The 19,456-nt window shown below is 43.0% G+C and overlaps 1 protein-coding gene across 2 annotated transcripts in view; it reads right to left on the bottom strand.

Moving 5' to 3' along the window:
- RFTN2 (raftlin family member 2) overlaps positions 1-19,456 on the bottom strand; it is an 82,765-nt gene that overhangs the window by 22,795 nt on the left and 40,514 nt on the right. For both annotated transcript variants that reach the window (XM_005676308.3, XM_005676309.3), the window contains exon 8: positions 18,324-18,427. In XM_005676308.3, coding sequence (XP_005676365.1) covers positions 18,324-18,427 — 104 coding nt within the window. The remainder of the gene's footprint in view (positions 1-18,323; positions 18,428-19,456) is intronic.

Raw genomic sequence — 19,456 nt, 5'->3', positions numbered from 1 at the left:
AGACTTTGATGCTGGGAGGGATTGGGGGCAGGAGAAGAAGGGGACGACAGAGGATGAGATGGCTGGATGGCATCACTGACTCAATGGACATGAGTCTGGGTGAACTCCGGGAGTTGGTGATGGACAGGGAGGCCTGGTGTGCTGCCATTCATTGGGTTGCAAAGAGTCAGATACGACTGAGCGACTGAACTGAACTGAACTGATTGGCTATATTCCTTGTGATGTTCAATATATCCTCACACCTTATTTATTTTATACATGGTAGTTTGTATTTCTTATTCACCTATCTCTATTTATCACTCCTATCTCTATTTACCCTCCTCTCCATACTGGTATCCACTAGCTCGTTCTCTATATCTGTGTGGGCCTACTCTTTTGTTGTTAGATCTATGAGTCTTAAATTATGAGAGGTCTTTAAGAATTCATTCACATGCACTTACTTCTCCTTGAATAAGTCCTGCACTTTGCTGACTCTGCTTTGTGCTTATGGTTTCCAGAGAGAGGAACTATTTCGCAATCTTCATACTTCCACTTTTCATGCTCATAGCAGACACATGCTCACCAACTGATTCCATTTTTTTCTGCTGATCCTGGTATTACAATCTTTGTTTTTATGGTGTTTGGGCAGCTACTACCAACAGACCAGTGCTGCTACATGAGATTACTCCTATTCACTATTCCTGGTTAGCCCTATCTGGCACCAGGAATATCCTCTCTAAAACTACTTTTGGAAGCATTACTCTTTCATAATAGTCCCTACACCTCAGACTTCTCAGCCTCCAACGACCTTCTCTCCTTTTTCACAGATGTTTTCTACCATATCCATTGGCCTGACATGCAACTCTTTTTGCATTATTGCTTCCCCAAGGAGCCTTTTAATATATTTTCTCTGGAATTCCTCCCACTTGTCCCATTAAATTTTAATGACAAAGATATACCATGTATCTGTTTATGTACTATGACATTTTGTTGGGCCCAAAGCCCCTCCATGTCCCCTGTTTTTTGTTAAAAAAAAAAAAAGGCTTTAGTTTTCTAGGTTTTCCCTGAGTTCCAATAAATTTGCTGTATGATGCTGTGCTGTGCTTAGTCACTCAGTCATGTCTGACTCTTTGCGACCCCATGGACCGTAGTCAGCCAGGCTCCTCTGTCCATGGGGATTCTCCAGGTAAGAATTTTGGAATGGGTTGCCATGCCCTCCTCCAGGCAATCTTCCCAATCCAGGGATTGAATCCAGGTTGCCTGCATTGCAGGCAGATTCTTTACTGTCTTAGCCAGACATAGGGAGCTCAAATTTGGTGTTTTGTGACAATCTAGAGGGATGGGAAGAGATACCCCATGTCCAAGCTAAGAGAAACCCAAGTAAGATGGTAAGTGTTGCAAGAGGGCATCAGAGGGCAGACACACTGAAACCATAATCACAGAAAACTAGCCAATCTGATCACATGGACCACGGCCTTGTCTAACTCAATGAAACTAAGCCATGCTGTGTGGGGCCACTCAAGATGGACCAGTCATGGTGGAGAGGTCTGACAGAATGTGGTCCACTGGAGAAGGGAATGGCAAACCACTTCAGTATTCTTGCCTTGAGAACCCCATGAACAGTATGAAAAGGCAAAATGATAGGATATTGAAAGAGGAACTCCCCAGGTTGGTAGGTGCCCAATATGTTACTGGAGATCAGTGGAGAAATAACTCCAGAAATAATGAAGGGATGGAGCCAAAGCAAAAACAATAACCAGTTGTGGATGTGACTGGTGATAGAAGCAAGGTCCGATGCTGTAAAGAGCAATATTGCATGAGGTGAGGTGAGGTGAAGTCGCTCAGTCATGTCCGACTCTTTGCGACCCCGTGGACTGTAACCTACTAGGCTTCTCTGTCCATGGATTCTCCAGGCAAGAATACTGGAGTGGATTGCCATTTCCTTCGCCAGGGGATCTTCCTGACCCAGGGATCGAACCCAGGTATCCCACATTGGAGGCAGATGCTTTAACCTCTGAGCCACCAGGGAAGCCAAAAGAAAGTGAAAGTGCAAGTTGCACAGTTGTGTCCAACTCTTTGTGACCCCATGGACCATATAGTCCATGGAATTCTCCAGGCCAGAATACTGGAGTGGGTAGCTGTTCCCTTCTGCAGGGGATCTTCCCAACCCAGGAATCGAACTGAGGTCTCCTGCATTGCAGGTGGATTCTTTACCAGCTGAGCCAATTGCATAGGAACCTGGAATGTTAGGTTCATGAATCAAGGCAAATCGGAAGTGGTCAAACAGGAGATGGCAAGAGTGAACGTCAACATTCTAGGAATTAGCGAACTAACATGGACTGGAATGGGTGAATTTAACTCAGATGACCATTATATCTACTACTGTGGGCAGGAATCCCTTAGAAGAAATGGAATAGCCATCGTGGTCAACAAAAGATTCCGAAATGCAGTACTTGGATGCAATCTCAAAAATGACAGAATGAACTCTGTTCATTTCCAAGGCAAACATTTCAATAGCACAGTAATCCAAGCCTATGCCCCAACCAGTAACACTGGAGAAGCTGAATTTGAACGGTTCTATAAAGACCTCCAAGACCTTTTAGAACTAACACCCAAAAAAGATGTCTTTTTCATTATAGGGGACTGGAATGCAAAAGTAGGAAGTGAAGACACACCTGGAGTAACAGGCAAATTTGGCCTTAGAATGAGGATTGAAGCAGGGCAAAGGCTAATAGAGTTTTGCCAAGAGAACGCACTGGTCATAGCAAACACCCTCTTCCAACAATACAAGAGAAGACTCTACACATGGACATCACTAGATGGTCAACACTGAACTCAGATTGATTATATTCTTGCAGCCAAAGATGGAGAAACTCCATATAGTCAGCAAAAACAAGACCAGAATCTGACTGTGGCTCAGATCATGAACTCCTTATTGCCAAATTCAGACTTAAATTGAAGAAAGCAGGGAAGACAACTATACCATTCAGGTATGACCTAAGTCAAATCCCTTATGATTTTTCCACTGTATAGTGGAAGTGAGAAGTAGATTTAAGGGACTAGATCTGATAGACAGAGTACCTGATAAACTATGGATGGAGGTTCATGACATTGTACAGGAGACAGGATTCAAGACCATCCCCATGGAAAAGAAATGCAAAAAAGCAAAATGGCTGTCTGAGGAGGCTTTACAAATAGCTGTGAAAAGAAGAGAAGTGAAAAGCAAAGGAGAAAAGGAGAGATATAAGCATCTGAATGCAGAATTCCAGAGAATAGCAAGAAGAGATAAGAAAGCATTCCTCAGTGATCAATGCAAACAAATAGAGGAAAACAACAGAATGGGAAAGACTAGAGATCTCTTCAAGAAATTAGAGATACCAAGGAAACATATCATGCAAAGATGGGCTCAATAAAGGACAGAAATAGTATGGACCTAACAGAAGCAGAAGATATTAAGAAGAGGTGGCAAGAATACACAGAAGAACTATACAGAAAAGATCTTCATGACCCAGATAATCATGATGGTGTGATCACTCACCTAGAGCCAGACATCCTGGAATGTGAAGTCAAGTGGGCCTTAGAAAGCATCACTACGAACAAAGCTAGTAGAGGTGATGGCATTCCAGTTGAGCTATTTCAAACCCTGAAAGATGATGCTGTGAAAGTGCTGCACTCAATATGCCAGCAAATTGGGAAAACTCAGCAGTGGCCACAGGACTGGAAAAGGTCAGTTTTCATTCCAATTCCAAAGAAAGGCAATGCCAAAGAATGCTCAAACTATCGTACAATCGCACTCATCTCACATGCTAGTAAAGTAATGCTCAAAATTCTCCAAGCCAGGCTTCAGCAATATGTGAACCGTGAACTTCCAGATGTTCAAGCTGGTTTTAGAAAAGGCAGAGGAACCAGAGATCAAATTGCCAACATCTGCTGGATGATGGAAAAAGCAAGAGAGTTCCAGAAAAACATCTATTTCTGCTTTATTGACTATGCCAAAGCCTTTGACTGTGTGGATCACAAGAAACTGTGGAAAATTCTGAAAGAGATGGGAATACCAGACCACCTGACCTGCCTCTTGAGAAATCTGTATGCAGGTCAGGAAGCAACAGAACTGGACATGGAACAACAGACTGGTTCCAAATAGGAAAAGGAGTACGTCAAGGCTGTATATTGTCACCCTGCTTATTTAACTTCTATGCAGAGTACATCATGAGAAACGCTGGGCTGGAAGAAGCACAGCTGGACTCAAGATTGCTGGGAGAAATATCAATAACCTCAGATATGCAGATGAGACCATCCTTACAGCAGAAAGTGAAGAACTCAAAAGCCTCTTGATGAAAGTGAGAGAGGAGAGTGAAAAAGTTGGCTCAACATTCAGAAAACGAAGATCATGGCATCTGGTCCCATCACTTCATGGGAAATAGATGGGGAAACAGTGTCAGAATTTATTTTTGGGGGCTCCAAAATCAGTGCAAATGGTGACTGCAGGCATGAAATTAAAAGACGCTTACTCCTTGGAAGAAAAGTTATGACCAATCTAGACAGCATATTAAAAAGGAGAGACATTACTTTGCCAACAAAGGTCCATCTAGTCAAGGCTATGGTTTTTCCAGTGGTTTTGTATGGATGTGAGAGTTGGACTATGAAGAAAGCTGAGCGCTGAAGAATTGATGCTTTTGAACTGTGGTGTTGGAGAAGACTCTTGAGAGTCCCTTGGACTGCAAGGAGATCCAACCAGTCCATTCTGAAGGAGATCAGTCCTGGGTGTTCATTGGAAGGACTGATGCTGAGGCTGAAACTCCAATACTTTGGCCACCTGATGTGAAGAGCTGACTCATTGGAAAAGTCCCTGATGCTCGGAGGGATTGGGGGCAGGAGAAGGGTGCAGGAGAAGGGGACGACCGAGGATGAGATGGCTGGATGGTATCACTGACTCGATGAACATGAATTTGAGTAAACTCTGGGAGTTGGTGATGGACAGGGAGGTCTGGCGTGGTGTGATTCATGGGGTCGCAAAGAGTCGGACACAACTGAGTGACTGAACTGAACTGAACTGAGAGGGATGGGATGGCAGAGGGAGATGAAAGGGAGGTTCAAGAGGAGGGAGACATACATATACCAATGGCTGATTCATGTTGATATGTGGCAGAAACCAACACAATATTGTAAAGCAACCATCCTCTAATTAAAAATTAATAGATTAAAAATTATTTCTCTCTCAGTGTAAGAGTATAATTCCATATTTCTGTGAGTACATCAGAATCACCTTGGATTGTTATTGAAATGTACATTCTCCCTTCCCTGCCTGCTCTAGATTATTACTGGAGAGAGGGGAGCTGATCTGAGATAGACAGAAGGAATTTTGTCTCCTCTTTTCATTTTTTTCTTGGTGATTATTTTGAGGTCAGCAATATTAGCTGCTGGTTCAGCTAATCTGATCCCCTAACCAGATTTGTCCTGAAGAATTTGATGTAAATTTTCACCTTGATTTTTTGGAAAAAGATTGTACCTATTTGTATAATTATATATATATAAAATATTAATATATATATTAAATACATATTAAATGTATTTAATTTAATATGTATATATTAAATACATATTTAAAAGGCCTTCTGGCAAGTTTTCAGAACTGATAACTCTGGAATGAAGTCGTGATATCAGATGACCACATGTTGATGATTCCATGGTAGCACAGCTTTAAATCTCAGTGGTATGATCTTGCCCTTGGCAATGAAGCAATAACTTTAAGGACACCCTAGGAAAACAACTTTATATAATCTGATAACAAGATATAGCTGTTTTTCAGTTCAGTTCAGTTCAGTTCAGTCACTCAGTCGTATCTGACTCTTTGTGACCCTATGGGCTGCAGCAAGCCTGGTCTCCCCGTCCATCAACTCCCAAAACTTACTCAGACTCATGTCCATTAAGTCAGTGATGCCATCCAACCATTTCATCCTCTGTCATCCCCTTCTCCTGTCTTCAATCCTTCCCAGCATCAGGGTCTTTTCCAATGAGTCAGTTCATTGAATCAGGTGGCCAAAGTATTAGAGCTTCATTATCAGTCCTTCCAATGAATATTCAGAACTGATTTCCTTTAGGATTGACTGGTTTGATCTACTTTCAGTCCAAGGGACTCTCAAGAGTCTTCTCCAGCACCACAGTTCAAAAACATCAATTCTTTGGTGCTCAGCTTTCTTTATTGTCCAACTCTCACATCCATACATGACTACCAGAAAAACCATAGCTTTGACTATATGGACCTTTATCAGTAAAGTAATGCCTCTGTTTTTTAAATATGCTGTCTAGGTTGGTCATAGCTTTTCTTTCAAGGGGAAAGTGTCTTTTAATTTCATAGCTGCAGTCACCATCTGCAGTGATTTTGGAGCCCAAGAAAATGAAGTCCCTCACTCTTTCCATCGTTTCCACATCAATTTGTTGTGAAGTGATAGGACCAGATGCCATGATCTTAGTTTTTTTGAATGCTGAGTTTTAAGCCAGCTTTTTCACTCTCCTCTTTTACTTTCATCAAGAGGCTCTTTAGTTTCTTTTTGCTTTCTGCCATAAGGGTGGTGTCATTGGCATATCTGAAGTTATTGGTATTTCTACAGCTTGTGCTTCATCCAGTCTGGCATTTCAAATGATGTACTCTGCAGATAAGTTAAATAAGCATGGTGACAATATGCAGCATTGATGTACTCCTTTCCCAATTTGGAACCAGTTCGTAGTTTTGCTTCTTGACCTGCATACAGATTTCTCAGGAGGCAGGTAAGGAGGTCTCATATTCACATCTCTTTAAGAATTTTCCACAGCTTATTGTGATCCACAGAGTCAAAGGCTTTACTGTAGTCAATAAAGCAGAAGTAGCTGTTTTTCTGGAATTCTCTTGCTTTTTCTTTTTGTTGTTCTTACTGAAGTATAGTTGCTTTACAATACTGTGTTACTTTCAGGTGTATAAAACAGTAATTCAGTACTTTTGCAGGTCATATTCCATTATTACAAGATAATGAGTATGTGAGCAAATAGGGTGGGTGGGTGGGGATCCCCAGAAAAAGAGAACAGGCACGGCTTTCTTGACAAAAGAAAAAAAGTCATTTTTGGCCTAAGCCATCTGTAATCTAAGCCAGGCCACAATGCTTGCCCTTGAACAGGTCTCAGTAAATAATTTTTTAAAAAATATTTTAAAACTTTTGTTACCACTATTTATTTTTCCTTCATGGCTCTCTTTCATTTAACCATTCATTTAACAAATATTCATTGATTGCCTACTATTGTACTATGTGAGTCAGTAAATAATGATTGTAAGAGGAAGAAAGAATGTAAGGACAAAGGAAAAGTAGTCATAAAGCAAGAGTTCAGCGATAAAACAAAATCCAAGTCAGATCATGAACTCCTTATTACCAAATTAAGACTTACATTGAAGAAAGTAGGGAAAACCGATAGGCCATTCAGGTATGACCTAAATCAAATCCCTTATGATTATACAGTGGAAGTGAAAAATAGATTTAAGGGCCTAGATCTGATAGATAGAGTGCCTGATGAACTATGGAATGAGGTTCATGACATTGTACAGGAGACAGGGATCAAGACCATCCCCATGGAAAAGAAATGCAAAAAGCAAAATGGCTGTCTGGGGAGGCCTTACAAGTGGCTGTGAAAAGAAGAGAAGTGAAAAGCAAAGGAGAAAAGGGAAGATATAAGCATCTGAATGCAGAATTACAAAGAATAGCAAGAAGAGATAAGAAAGCCTTCTTCATCAATCAGTGCAAAGAAATAGAGGAAAACAACAGAATGGGAAAGACTAGAGATCTCTTCAAGAAAATTAGAGATACCAAAGGAACATTTCATGCAAAGATGGGCTCAATAAAGGACAGAAATTGTATGGACCTAACAGAAGCAGAAGATATTAAGAAGAGGTGGCAACTATACAAAAAAGATCTTCACGACCTGGATAATCATGATGGTGTGATCACTCATCTAGAGCCAGACATCCTGGAATGTGAAGTCAAGTGGGCCTTAGAAAGCATCACTACGAACAAAGCGAGTGGAGGTGATGGAATTCCAGTGGAGCTATTTCAAATCCTGAAAGATGATGCTGTGAAAGTGCTGCACTCAATATGCCAGCAAATTGGGAAAACTCAGCAGTGGCCACAGGACTGGAAAAGGTCAGTTTTCATTCCAATCCCAAAGAAAGGCAATGCCGAAGAATGCTCAAACTATCGTACAATTGCACTCACCTCACAGGTTAGTAAAGTAATGCTCAAAATTCTCTAAGCCAGGCTTCAGCAATATGTGAACTTCCTGATGTTCAAGCTGGTTTTAGGAAAGGCAGAGGAACCAGAGATCAAATTGCCAACATCTGCTGGATGATGGAAAAAGCAAGAGAGTTCCAGAAAAACATTTATTTCTGCTTTATTGACTATGCCAAAGCCTTTGACTGTGTGGATCACAATAAACTGTGAAAAATTCTGAGAGAGATGGGAATACCAGACCACATGACCTGCCTCTTGAGAAATCTGTATGCATGCCAGGAAGCAACAGTTAGAACTGGACATGGAACAACAGACTGGTTCTAAATAGGAAAAGGAGTACATCAAGGCTGTATATTGTCACCCTGCTTATTTAACTTCTATGCAGAGTACATCATGAGAAATGCTGGACTGGAAGAAACGCAAGCTGGAACCAAGATTGCTGGGAGAAATATCAATAACCTCAGATATGCAGATGACACCACCCTTATGGCAGAAAGTGAAGAGGAACTAAAAAGCCTCTTGATGAAAGTGAAAGAGGAGAGTGAAAAACTTGGCTTAAGGCTCAACATTCAGAACACGAAGATCATGGCATCCAGTCCCATCACATCATAGGAAATAGATGGGGAAACAGTGGAAACAGTGTCAAACTTTATTTTGGGGGGCTCCAAAAATCACTGCCGATGTTGATTGCAGCCATGAAATTAAAAGACACTTACTCCTTGTAAGAAAAGTTATGACCAACCTAGATAGCATATTGAAAAGCAGAGACATTACTTTGCTGACTAAGGTCTGTCTAGTCAAGGCTATGGTTTTTCCAGTAGTCATGTATGGATGTGAGAGTTGGACTGTGAAGAAGGCTGAGTGCTGAAGAATTGATGCTTTTGAACTGTGGTTTTGGAGAAGGCTTTGAGAGTCCCTTGGACTGCAAGGAGATCCAACCAGTCCATTCTGAAGGAGATCAACCCTGGGATTTCTTTGGAAGGAATGATGCTAAAGCTGAAATTTCAGTACTTTGGCCACCTCATGCGAAGTGTTGACTCATTGGAAAAGACTTTGATGCTGGGAGGGATTGGGGGCAGGAGGAGAAGGGGATGACCGAGGATGAGATGGCTGGATGGCATCACTGATTCGATGGCCGTGAATCTGATTGAACTCCGGGAGTTGGTGATGGACAGGGAGGCCTGGCGTGCTGCGATTCCTGGGGTCACAAAGAGTTGGACACGACTGAGTGACTGAACCGAACTGAATTCCTCCTCAAAGGTTGTGGATAACAATCTGATACAGATCTTAGGTTGAGCAGAACTAAGATTCCACCCACGTGGAGGGCTGTGACTATGCGCTTTGATCCCAGCCTGGTCAGAACCTAAGGAAAGATGGTGAGACCTTATCTGATCCTTGTGATTTCAATCAACTAAAGCTTGGCAAGCTGGAATCAAGGTTGCCCCGAGAAATATCAGTAACGTCAGATATGCAGATGACACCACCCTTATGGCAGAAAGTGAAGAGGAACTCAAAAGCCTCTTGAGGAGAGTGAAAAAGTTGGCTTAAAGCTCAACATTCAGAAAACGAAGATCATGGCATCTGGTCCCATCACTTCATGGGAAATAGATGGGGAAACAGTGGAAACAGTGTCAGACTTTATTTTGGGGGGCTCCAAAATCACTGCAGATGGTGATTGCAGCCATGAAATTAAAAGACACTTACTCCTTGGAAGGAAAGTTATGACCAATCTAGATAGCATGTTAAAAAGCAGAGACATTACTTTGCCAATAAAGGTCCATCTAGTCAAGGCTGTGGTTTTTCCAGTGGTCATGTATGGCTGTGAGAGTTGGACTGTGAAGAAAGCTAAGCGCTGAAGAATTGATGCTTTTGAACTGTAGTGTTGGAGAAGACTCTTGAGAGTCCCTTGGATTGCAAGGAGATCCAACCAGTCCATTCTAAAGGAGATCAGTCTTGGGTGTTCATTGGAAGGACTGATGTTGAGGCTGAAACTCCAATACTTTGGCTACCTCATATGAAGAGTTGACTCATTGGAAAAGACCCTGATGCTCGGAGGGATTGGGGGCAGGAGGAGAAGGGGACGACAGAGGATGAGATGGCTGGTTGGCATCACCAACTCAATGCACATGAGTTTGGGTGAACTCCAGGAGATGGTGATGGACAGGGAGGCCTGGCGTGCTGCGATTCATGGGGTTGCACAGAGTCAGACATGACTGAGCGACTGACCTGACTGAAAGCTTGGACTCTGGTCAACATTTACTCTCATTCTATGCAGAATTCTCCTCCGCTCAAGCCCCTTCATGAATGCACGTTACCAAACTTCTCCCCCTCTCACTACCACTCCCGCTGCGCCAGGCCAGTTTTGCTGTTTGGGGAGTCACCACTTTGGAAAAGATCCTCCATGGTCTGCTTACTTGCTGTAAGTAATAAATCCTTCCTTTTCCTGATCTTTGGCTTCATTGTAACTTTTGGCTAGACACCCACCAAGAGGCAAATGCAGTTTTTGGGTAACAGGTATAATTCTCTGGGCTATACAACATATCTTTGTTGGGTAAACCTATGGCTGATTCATGTTGATGTTTGGTAGAAACCAACACAATACTGTAAAGCAATTATCCTTAAATTAAAAATAAATAAAAAATATATATCCTTGTTGCTTATCTATTGTAAATGTAGCAGTTTGTATCTGTTAGTCCCAACCCCTAATTTCTTCCTCCTGCTTTCTCTCCTCCTTTTGGTAACCATAAGCTTGTTTTCTGTATCTAACAGGATATATCTGAGTAATGAAAGAAAATACTTCATGTAGAGACCATTCAAATTATGGCTTACATGATAGAAGAGTCGAAAAGAACTGAAAATTGTTTAAGACACAATTGTTGTATATGAGTTGAAAATATTTAGGAAGAAAATTTTCACTGGTTCTAAGTTATGTTTTAAGACATGTGGGCCCAAAAAGAAAGATGATAACATTTGTTTTTCTGAGTGCAAGCATCAAGTATAGGCATGAACTTTTATAGTGTCATTATTTATTTTTGTCTTTTTAATTGGTTTTACATGACTGAGCGACTGAACTGAACTGAACTGAATACTCAGTGCTGATTTTGTATACAGTGAACTACAGTGTCTCCATTTTCTGAACTATCTTGATTTAGGACAGACACCATGCACAGGCCCTGCTTTATTACACTCAAACATCATGATAATCCAGTGAAACTGATATTATTATATCATTTTCCAGATGAGGAAATTGAGACTCAGAGAAGTTCTCCAATCATATAGCTGGTAAATGGTGATGGTGTAATTCAGATGAGATCTGTGTATCTTAAAGCCTGAACCATTCTTCTAGTTTCAGAAACTAAAAACTTTTAGGCTCTATCCTCTACATGGACCAAGATGAACTGTATGTAATATGTTTATTGATGTTTAAAGATGACCTGAAAAAAAAAAAAAAAGATGACCTGGCTGAAGGTGACTACTATTCTGTGTGTAGTGAAGCAGCTAAGACCAGCGTGTGACTGTCACAGGGACAGCATATTTGGACAGGAATAAAAAGGTCCAACCTTGTGTGGAGGTTTGTGCCAGACACTGGTGGGTGAGGCTGGGTGACAAGCCTGCTGGCTTGCAGGGCCCTGGAGGGTCCTAGTAGCCCCCTTGCTTGGTTTTTTTTGGTTGTGCCAGCTCAGTGTGAGGCACAGGTCCTCAATCAGGTTTTGAACCCGGGCCGCTGCAGTGAAAACACGGAAACTTAACCACTGGACTACAGGGAATTCATGCCCTGTTGCTGGTTTAATTGCACATAAAGATGAGCCTTCACAAGGAGGGCCTGTAAGGTCCATTCTGTCTCCACAGCACCTTGGTGGATACTAGCAGTACACTGAGTTTCCCTGGTGGCTCAGATGGTAGAGAATCTGCCTGCAATGTGGGAGACCTGGATCCCATCCCTGGGTTGGGAAGATCCCCTGGAGGAGGGCATGGCAACCCACTCTAGCAATCTTGCCTGGAGAATCCCATGAACAGAGGAGCCTGGCGGGCTACAGTACCTAGAGTCACAAAGAGTCAGACACGACTGAGCGACTAAGCACACGCGCACGCAGGGGTCCAGAGGAAACTGGAACTGTGGTGAGGCAGCGGTGCTACCTCTGCCCCAAGGACAGCAGACGGCCCCTCCCCACTGCAGAGAGCCTCCTAATCACTTGATCTGGCCTGTGACACACAGCACAAGGTGGTCAGGCAAAGCATGGCTCTGGCTCCACCACCCTCTCCCATCACAGTATACTTGAGAGGTCTTCCTTTCCCACCTGTGGTCTCAGTCCTGTTCTCATTCCCAAACCAAATAGGAGTTGCTCAGTGAGTGGCAGCCCATGTTCTATGGCTCAGCATCCAACATTTTAGTCTTGCTATCTAATCTAGAGCCCTTCTGGTCATTCATATCACTTTAGGAACTATTTAGACTCATAGGAATGGAAGTCCTGAGTGAATAGGAAGGAGGAATGATAAATATATTTTCCACTGGGGAAAAAAGGAACATGAAAGGTTCAGAACTTAGAGCACTTTTAGGAAGGGTCAATAATGCCCTAAATTATACACCTAGGAGAAATAAGGAGGCTAAATACAGAAGTTATTCTGAGGGAGATTGGAGGGTGAGTCAGGTAGACCACTGACTTGGCAGATGGAAGGTGAGGGGTGGCAGGGAAGTGGAATTTCTTTCTTTTTTCACCACCTATGCAAAGTTCCTCAAATGTTGATGTGATTCTGAAGCTTGTGAAAATGGAGCTGCATGGACCCTACCCTTGAAGCCTCTGACTGTCCTGCTGGGATAAGCCTCCAGCATGTGTATGTTCCTGGGCATTCCACAGTATGCACATCGCTTGGTCTGAAGGCCAAATCTTGAGAATTACTGCTGTCCTGTGATCTGACAGGTGTGTCACAGATTAAAAAAAATAATAATTATTTTTCGCTGTGCTGGGTGTTCGTTGCTGCACTGGCTTTTCTCTAGTCATGGCAAGCAGGGGCTACTTGCCAGTTGCAGTGTGCAGGCTTCTCATTTCAGTGGCTTCTCTTGTTTCAGAGCACAGCTCTAGGGTGCACAACCTTCAGCAGTTGCAGCATGTGGGCTCAGGAGTTGAGCTCTCTAGAGCACAGGCTCATTGGCTGTGGCACTCCAGCTTAGCTGCTCCTCCACAGGAGGAATTTTCTCAGACCAGGGATCCAACCGGTGTCTCCTGCATTGGCAAGAGGATTCTTTACCATTGAGCCACCAGGGAAGCCCCTATGTCACAGACTTTTAGAAGCTGAGTAATGATTCAGAGAGCTTCACTCATAATTTGAGAACAGTTACCAATAAATCTCTGAGAAGAAAAGATTGTTTTGCTTACTTTTTTTGGGCTTCAAAATTACTGCAGATGGTGATTGCAGCCATGAAATTAAAAGATGCTTAGTCCTTGGAAGAAAAGTTATGACCAACCTAGATAGCATATTGAAAGCAGAGACATTACTTTGCCAACAAAGGTCCGTCTAGTCAAGGCTATGGTTTTTCCAGTGGTCATATATGGATGTGAGAGTTGGACTGTGAAGAAAGCTGAGTGCTGAAGAATTGATGCTTTTGAATTGTGGTGTTGGAGAAGACTCTTGAGAGTCCCTTGGACTGCAAGGAGATCCAACCAGTCCATTCTGAAGGAGATCAGCCCTGGGATTTCTTTGGAGGGAATAATGCTGAAGCTGAAACTCCAGTACTTTGGCCACCTCATGCGAAGAGTTGACCCATTGGAAAAGACTCTGATGCTGGGAGGGATTGGGGGCAGGAGGAGAAGGGGACGACAGAGGATGAGATGGCTGGATGGCATCACTGACTCAATGGATGTGAGTCTGAGTGAACTCTGGGAGTTGGTGATGGTCAGGGAGGCCTGGCGTGCTGTGATTCACGGAGTCGCAAAGAGTCGGACATGACTGAGTGACTGAATTGAACTGAACCTCTTCTTTTAAAGCCTGAGTGTCTTTACCCTGAATCCACTTTTATCCCTTTCCCCACCTGAAGAAAGTGTGGCTTTATTATAGAACCATGTCAATTCAATGTTTTTAAAGTTTGTGGGGAGGTAGCATTATTGGGCATGGGTAAAGTTGCTAAACTAAAGGGTGGATGCAACCAAGGAAAGGGAAGTTGCTTCCCTTAGCTACGCTATCGGTGTTAAGCTATGGTCCAGTTGTCTCTGCTCAAAGGGAAGGCGCAGGCAACACTGTGCTGTCCTCTGCAGGCTGTACCAGCCCAGACAGGACAGCCTTGGCAGTCAGTCATTTTCTGGATGCCAAATAGAGCAGAGGGAATATTTCTGAGTCCAAGGGATAGCAAAGCACTTCATACAGAGGGCTTAATTTGTCTCTTTTTCCAAACAAACAAAACATAACAACTTGAACTTTTCCTTACCCAGAAATGGGACAAAAGGAAAAGTTGGTATTTATGAAGTGGTTCTAATGTAAGTGTTTATTTTAGTGGAAACAGATAACAAGTTCATGCTGCAGGAGAAAGCTACCCTTCCTCCCACACTGGAGGTGTGGAATGGAGGCAGAAGCACTGTTGCCTCTCCACCCCACCCTCTGGGCCCCACTGCAGCTCTAACGCCAACTGTGTGCTGGACTGAGGGCAGTTTCACATAGACAGTGCACAAGAGCAGCACAAAGGGTCCTGCAAAGGGGGCTGTATTTTCTGTTTGCAGATTCATATGGACTCAATCTTCACTCTAGGGAAGAGTCAGCATCTCAAGTTGGAAAAAAGAAGGTATAGTAGTATGGCCTTTGAAGGGAGGGGCACCTCTGAGTGCTGGAAGCCGCAGTGAATTGGGAGTTGATCTACTTTGCCCCTTCTCTGGCGCTGCCAATGTGAACTCACATGCCCTTAAGTAGGCAGTGCCTTTAATAATAGCTTGTATGCACAGTTGGCTCTCTGCATCTGCAGTTTAGATTCTACCAACTGCCAATGGAAAATATTCGAGAAAAAAATTTCAGAAAGTTCCAAAAAACAAAACTTGAACTTGCCAGCAACTGTGTACACAGCATTTAAATTGTATAGCTATTATAAGTACTCTAGAGATGACTGAAAGTATACGGGCTGCATGTAGATTATATGCAAATACTATGCCACTTTATAGGGTGTCCCTCATGCCTCAGTGGTAAAGAATCTGTCTACAATGCAGGAGACCTGGGTTTGATCCCTGGGTTGAGAAGATCCCCTGGAGGGTGGCATGGCAACCTACCCCAGTATTCTTGCCTAGAGAATCCCATGGAGGTGCCTGGTGGGTTACAGTCCATGGGGTCGCAAGGAGTCAGATGTGGCTAACATCAGTTCAGTTCAGTTCAGTTCAGTTCAGTCACTCAGTCGTGTCTGACTCTTTGAGACCCCATGAATTGCAGCACGCCAGGCCTCCCTGTCCATCACCAACTCCCGGAGTTCACTCAGACTCATGTCCATTGAGTCAGCGATGCCATCCAGCCATCTCATCCTCTGTCGTCCCCTTTCCTCCTGCCCCCAATCCCTCCCAGCATCAGAGTCTTTTCCAATGAGTCAACTCTTCGCATGAGGTGGCCAAAGTACTGGAGTTTCAGCTTTAGCATCATCCTTCCAAAGAAATCCCAGGGTTGATCTCCTTTAGAATGGACTGGTTGGATCTCCTTGCAGTCCAAGGGACTCTCAAGGGTCTTCTTCAACACCACAATTCAAAAGCATCAATTCTTCAGCACTCAGCCTTCTTCATAGTCCAACTCTCACATCAATACATGACCACAGGAGAAACCATAGCCTTGACTAGACAGACCTTTGTTGGCAAAGTAATGTCTCTGCTTTTCAATAAGCTATCTAGGTTGATCATAACTTTCCTTCCAAGGAGTAAGTGTCTTTTAATTTCATGGCTGCAATCACCATCTGCAGTGATTTTAGAGCCCCCCAAAATGAAGTTTGACACTGTTTCCACTGTTTCCCCACCTATTTCCCATGAAGTGATGAGACCAGATGTCATGATCTTCATTTTCTGAATGTTGAGCTTTAAGCCAACTTTTTCACTCTCCACTTTCACTTTCATCAAGAGGCTTTTCAGTTCCTCTTCACTTTCTGCCATAAGGGTGGTATCACCTGCATATCTGAGGTTATTGATATTTCTCCTGGCAATCCTGAGTCCAGCTTGTGCTTCTTCCAGACCAGCGTTTCTCATGATGTACTCTGAAGTGAAATAAGCAGGGTGACAATATACAGCCTTGATGTACTCCTTTTCCTATTTGGAACCAGTCTGTTGTTCCATGTCCAATTCTAACTGTTGCTTCCTGACCTGCATAAAGGTTTCTCAAGAAAGATGGAGAAGCTCTATACATTCAACAAAAACAAGACCAGGAGCTGACTGTGGCTCAGATTATGAACTCCTTATTGCCAAATTCAGACTTAAATTGAAGAAAGTAGGGGAAGTGACTAGACCATTCAGGTATGACCTAACTCAAATCCCTTATGGTTATACAGTGGAAGTGAGAAATAGATTTTAAAGGACTAGATCTGATAGATGGAGTGCCTGATGAACTATGGATGGAGGTTCATGACATTGTACAGGAGACAGGGATCAAGACCACCCCCATGGAAAAGAAATGCAAAAAAGCAAAATGGCTGTCTGGGGAGGCCTTACAAATAGCTGTGAAAAGAAGAGAAGTGAAAAGCAAAGGAGAAAAGGGAAGATATAAGTATGTGAATGCAGAGTTCCAAAGAATAGCAAGGAGAGATAAGAATGCCTTCCTCAGCGATCAATGCAAAGAAATAGAGGAACACAACAGAATGGGAAAGACGAGAGATCTCTTCAAGAAAATTAGAGATACCGAGGGAACATTTCATGCAAAGATGGGCTCGATAAAGGACAGAAATGGTATGGACCTAACAGAAGCAGAAGATATTAAGAAGAGGTGGCGAGAATACACGGAAGAACTGTACAAAAAAGATCTTCATGACCCAGATAATCATGATGGTGTGATCACTCACCTAGAGCCAGACATCCTGGAATGTGAAGTCAAGTGGGCCTTAGAAAGCATCACTATGAACAAAGCTAGTGAGGTGATGGAATACCAGTTGAGCTATTTCAAATCCTGAAAGATGATGCTGTGGAAGTGCTGCACTCAATATGCCAACAAACTTGGAAAACTCAGCAGTGGCCACAGGCCTGGAAAAAGTCAGTTTTCATTCCAATACCAAAGAAAGGCAATTGCAAAGAATGCTCAAACTACTGCACAATTGCACTCATTTCACACGCTAGTAAAGCAATGTTCAAAATTCTCCAAGCCAGACTTCAGCAATATGTGAACTGTGAACTTCCAGATGTTCAAGCTGGTTTTAGAAAAGGCAGAAGAACCAGAGATCAAATTGCCAACATCCACTGGATCATGGAAAAAGCAAGAGAGTTCCAGAAAAACATCTATTTCTGCTTTATTGACCATGCCAAAGCCTTTGACTGTGTAGATCACAATAAACTGTGGCTAACATACTTATCTTTGGTCAGGAAAGGGTTACAAAAAACCAAGCAAATAGTTTTGGGCCCTGGAATAGACAGTCCATTGGAAAACACCAGGACATGCCATCATCCTCTCTTTGCCTGCCCCATTCCCTGCCCACATTTGAAAACTCCCTGGTGGCTCAGATGGTAAAGAATATGCCTGCAATGCAGGAGACCCAGGTTTGATCCCTGGGTCAGGAAGATCTCCTGGAGGATGGAATGGCAATCCACTCCTGTATTCTTGCCTGGAGAATCCATGGACAGAGGAGTCTGGTGGGCTACAGTTTGTGGAGCTGGACACAAATAAGTGACTAACACTTCATGCCACTTTATACAAGGGACTTGAGCATCCCAGATTTTCGTATCTGTGGGGGTCCTGAACAAATCCCTCATGGATACTGAGGGATATATACAACAAGAGAGGGTTAGATTTGCTGATCTCCAAGGCCCATGAAATCAGATTAGAAGTTCAGTGAAATGCTTTTCGTAGGCCTTAAATAAGCACTGTTAGGTTGCATTATCTTACAGATGAGCTCTGTTTTAGCATGAAATAAGGGTGTGTCAGGTACTTCAGCGTTACCTGTCATGTCTCAGTATAGGAGTCGGCAACACACTTGTCAGGAGCCATCCAAACTCAGCCAGAGTGTGCAGCAGAGGACCATAATCTGTCTTGATTTCACAGCCCTGCGTGAATAAGCACAGAGCTCATAGTCTAATGACAAAGACAACCAGCTACACAAGTGATGGATAAGGGTGAGGAGTGTTGGGATAAGGGGCATTCATGCTCCATTAAGTGCAGTTTCACCGGCTCCAGTCTTCTTTTCTGCTTCCTGCTGCTTCCCAACCATTCAACCGAGCTAGAAACCCTGGGAATCTGAGTGGAGTGAGGTTCTCTAAGGTTTGTGCCTTCCTTCCCTAGGTCTTGTTTGGGCATCATACTTTAATGTATAGGGTGGGGGCTAGGAATTTGCATTTTAAAAAGCTCCCTGGGTGATTTGGATCCAAGTCGAGCCCACACTTTCAGAAACACTGGTCTAGGGCCTGGGAAGTGAGGACTGGAGCAGAGAGTGAGCAAAGAATGTTCACTGCTTTTCACTCACTTGGAATTGATTCTTACTTGGAGTTTTTCTTCTTATCCCACATCCTTGTGCCCCCCTCAATAGGGTTTCCAGTTTCCTTGAAAATGGTCTATGTCTCTCTAAGCTCGGCAAGGCCAGAAAGGTGAAAGTGTCCTTGAGAGAGGCTGTCAGTGAGGGCCTCACACACCAGCAAATATACCTGAATTCAATCTGTACACCTCAACGGCAGTCCATTTGGTGATACCTGAATTCAGAGCGCACAATGCTTACAGCAAAGTCACCTCTTATTAGGAAGCACAATGCTGTGTGTATACATTTGTTCTGGTGAGAGAGAGAATACCTTTGGATATTTTTGCCTTTGAAAGTCAATTCAAAAGGTGAAAAAGTCAGTCACATTGGTTGCTCAAAGACAAAACTGACTGAATTTCTCTTCACTTTCATCTAGTTGTCTTGGCATTGTGTACAGAGAATTTCAGTGTGGGGGATGTTGTTTAGAATAAGAATGTCGAACATTTGGGAATCTACTGCTATTTATGTATAATTATTTTGCTATCTTTAAACAAATCTGAACATTGGGTAAAACAAATCACCTTTTCCCAAATTTGCAAGAAGTTTGTTCAAGTATCTGTGATGA

This window comes from Capra hircus, chromosome 2 (genome assembly GCF_001704415.2).
Source record: "Capra hircus breed San Clemente chromosome 2, ASM170441v1, whole genome shotgun sequence".
Classification (NCBI taxonomy): domain Eukaryota; kingdom Metazoa; phylum Chordata; class Mammalia; order Artiodactyla; family Bovidae; genus Capra; species Capra hircus.
Note: the sequence above shows the minus strand (reverse complement) of the source record. Positions and strands in the feature narration are given on the sequence as shown.